Source organism: Sinocyclocheilus grahami, unplaced genomic scaffold, assembly GCF_001515645.1.
Source record: "Sinocyclocheilus grahami isolate Dianchi unplaced genomic scaffold, SAMN03320097.WGS_v1.1 scaffold83.1, whole genome shotgun sequence".
Taxonomy (NCBI): Eukaryota; Metazoa; Chordata; class Actinopteri; order Cypriniformes; family Cyprinidae; genus Sinocyclocheilus; species Sinocyclocheilus grahami.
Window position 1 is genome coordinate 26,780 of NW_015505262.1, and position 3,150 is coordinate 29,929.

At 39.9% G+C, this 3,150-nt stretch overlaps 1 protein-coding gene across 1 annotated transcript; it reads right to left on the bottom strand.

Annotated features, from left to right (window-relative positions):
- Positions 1–1,767: 1,767 nt before the first annotated feature.
- Positions 1,768–2,763, bottom strand: LOC107586552 (neuropeptides B/W receptor type 1-like). Its single transcript, XM_016273975.1, has one exon. The coding sequence runs from the start codon at positions 2,761–2,763 to the stop codon at positions 1,768–1,770; it is 996 nt and encodes a 331-aa protein (XP_016129461.1).
- Positions 2,764–3,150: the final 387 nt, after the last annotated feature.

Sequence of the window (3,150 nt, forward strand, 5' to 3'; positions counted from 1 at the left end):
GATAGTGAGAAATAAGATTCTCTGGTCTGATGAGAACTTTTTGGCCTTAATTCTAAGCGGTATGTGTGAAGAAAACCAGGCACTGCTCATCACCTGTCCAATACAGTCCCAACAGTGAAGCATGGTGGTGGCAGCATCATGCTGATGCCTTTTGTTTCTCTCCCGCCTGTCACCACATTGTCTCTTGCATGTCACCGCTATCATCTCTAGTTCCTCTCCAACTCATTGGCTCATTTTCTCCCTGGCACCGCTCTGAGTCTTCCAGCCTCTGCTTTTCAGAGCTGCTGTTTTGTGAGAGCAGGTCGAAAATTGATTGCCTCACATTTCAGTGAGTGTTCTTCACCGGGATACAAAATGTCCCCTTATTTATCTCCACCACCAACTGCAGTAGTGTTAGCCGTGTGTGCTGCCTTATAAACACTCTAGCCAGCACAACATCACTATAAATATTCTCCAGCTTCACTTCTCTCTCTCTTGCGCTCTCTCTCTGTCATACTCATGGGCGGCGCTAGGGAGGGGCTAGCGGGTGATTCAGCACCCCCAAGAAAGACAAAAGCACCCCCATAGCACCCCCACAAATGTTTTCCTGGAATCAATTATATACTATAACCTATTGTATTTAAGATGATAATAAAAAAAACATTTGACTCCGTACGCATGCATAACTCGTGCAATGCAATAATGACGCGATTTGCAGTGAATCCTTGTGCTAAGTAGGCCTGACCCGACTAAAGATTTTTCTAGTCAAGTGGTCGCACGTTATATTAAATTGATTAATATAATAATATATTAACAATTCTTTAATATATAGGCAGGCGTATTTGTCAGAGAAAGAATGTCTATTTCACATAAATGTCTTTATATGATTCATTAATAAATATTATAATAAATTAGCGAGGAATTTTATATATATGTATATAGTATTCATACATGTCTTATAGATTTTAAAATTGCACCGGTATCTTTCTGATTAAGAGAACGTGTTAACATCATGAAAAGGTTTAAATTACAACGTGATATCCTCATGCCCTCTTCTGGTGGATTTGGTATTACGGAACAGCAGTTTACAACGACTTATTCAGTCATTGATTCACTAAGGGAAGGGCATGAATACCTAATTATTTTCTTACATTCAGTATGAAGCATTTTCATTTCGGCTTCATTCACGCGAAAAACATAGGCTACTTATGGAAAAATAAACATACTGAACAGTGCACTCTTCACGCAAATTTATTAATTACCAACATCGAACACAACACAAGCAGCAGCATTTTCTGCCGCAAGAGGCGACAGAGTTTCAGTTTCAAGCTTTTAAGCTTATAATGCAACGCAAACCACATAGCACAAGAGATAAATGTAATATATTTACATATATTAGTATTCACGTATTGTAGCCTACATAAATTACTATTTACACTTTAAAACAAGTTTTATCAATTTGTTAACGAATGAGTTTTAATGAAATTCGTAGCATACTGTAAAAATAAAAAATAGAAATTTAAGTTTATTTGCTCTAAGATCACCCAACAGTGATACATTCATTACTCTTCTGCACCACTTCAAATTTAGATACTGATCAGGTAAATAACGTTTAAACTAGACAATGATGAATACAGTGCAAAAAAATTGCTACTTGATAAGTCAAGTTGATTGTTTTACTTTAAAGTGCGTTTTGACTTCTGAGTTAAAAACAACACTTTATGATTTGATGTTGCTGATTGGGTACTTGAACCTTATTGGTTAAGTTGTGAGGGTACAAAAAAGGTTTCAGCACTCCAGCAATTTCTTAAAGGCCTTCCTGAAACAATCGTCTAAGAACGCGTAAAGGAACGGATTGAGACACGAGTTGGCATAACTCAGTCCCGTGATAAAATAAGAAATACTTATAACCAGGGGGGTGGTGGGCAAGTCTGAGGTGAGGGCGACCACCGTACTCAGGTGGAAGGGTGTCCAACAGAACAAGCAAACGGCAAGCACGACGAAGACCATCATTGTGACTCGTTTCTTGGCTTTGTCCAGAGCCTTTCCATTTGAGTTGAGTCGCGTGCGTCTCAGCTTGTAGAGCATCACGCTATAGAGGATGCAAATGGTCGAAACTGGAATGACAAAACCGAGGACCAGCGTGTAGATCCGACTGGCTTTGAACCAGAAACTCTCAGGACTTGGGAAACTCAAAACGCAGCTCTTCCGACTCTCCGCGTCGTCGGGACTCACATAGACACCGGCGAAAACGGTGAAGGGCATCACGATGAGAATGACCAGAGCCCAGACGCTCAGGCTGACCGTCTTGGCTAACCTGTAGGTCCGGTGGGGCATCCGTTTGGAGCGCAACGTGGACACCACGACCAGATAGCGGTCCACACTCATCACAGTCAAGAAGAAGATGCTGGAGAAGATGTTGTAGTGGTCTATGGACAGAATCACTTTGCATAAAATCTCTCCAAACGGCCAGTAGTTTAACAGGTGCTCGGCTATGTTGATGGGCAACACCAACGTGAAAAGGTCGTCGGCGATTGCCAAATTCAAAATGAATAAGTTGGTGACGGTTTTCATTTTAGGCGCCTTCAAGATCACATAAATGACAGCGGTGTTGCCAGTGAGTCCCACGGCGCAGATTATTGAGTAAATAACTGGTATCCAAATGTAGAAGTCAGGGTAGAGCATCCACGTTGGAGACGTGCAGTTGGTTTGGTTGTAATCCGGACTGGTCATGTTGCATGAAGATTGGATTGTTTTATTATCCATTGTGTCTTTGAATTCCATTAAAACATAACCTTAAAAAGTAGAATAAGTAAAAGTTTGTTAGATAAGATAAACTACATGCAACACTCCGTTTTTTTTTTCAGCATAGAAGTCCAAATTCTTTCGTTGTTGCACCTATTCGTACAGTTATTCTAATTTACATATTTAGTTAAAGTTAGTTGTTTATTAAAACGTTTAAAACCTAAACGATAAAATACTATTTTGAAATAATATGTATCATTTCACGAAGTTGAAAATTCATTGAAGTCAATATAAAAGTAAAAACGTTGAGAATTAGTCATCTTACCTGACAGATCCAGACATACAGGATCTTCTGCTGGTCTGCTCTATTGGTATTCAATGGACACATTGTGGTAAAAGGCAAAGCGCAGCGCTTTTACGCGCTCG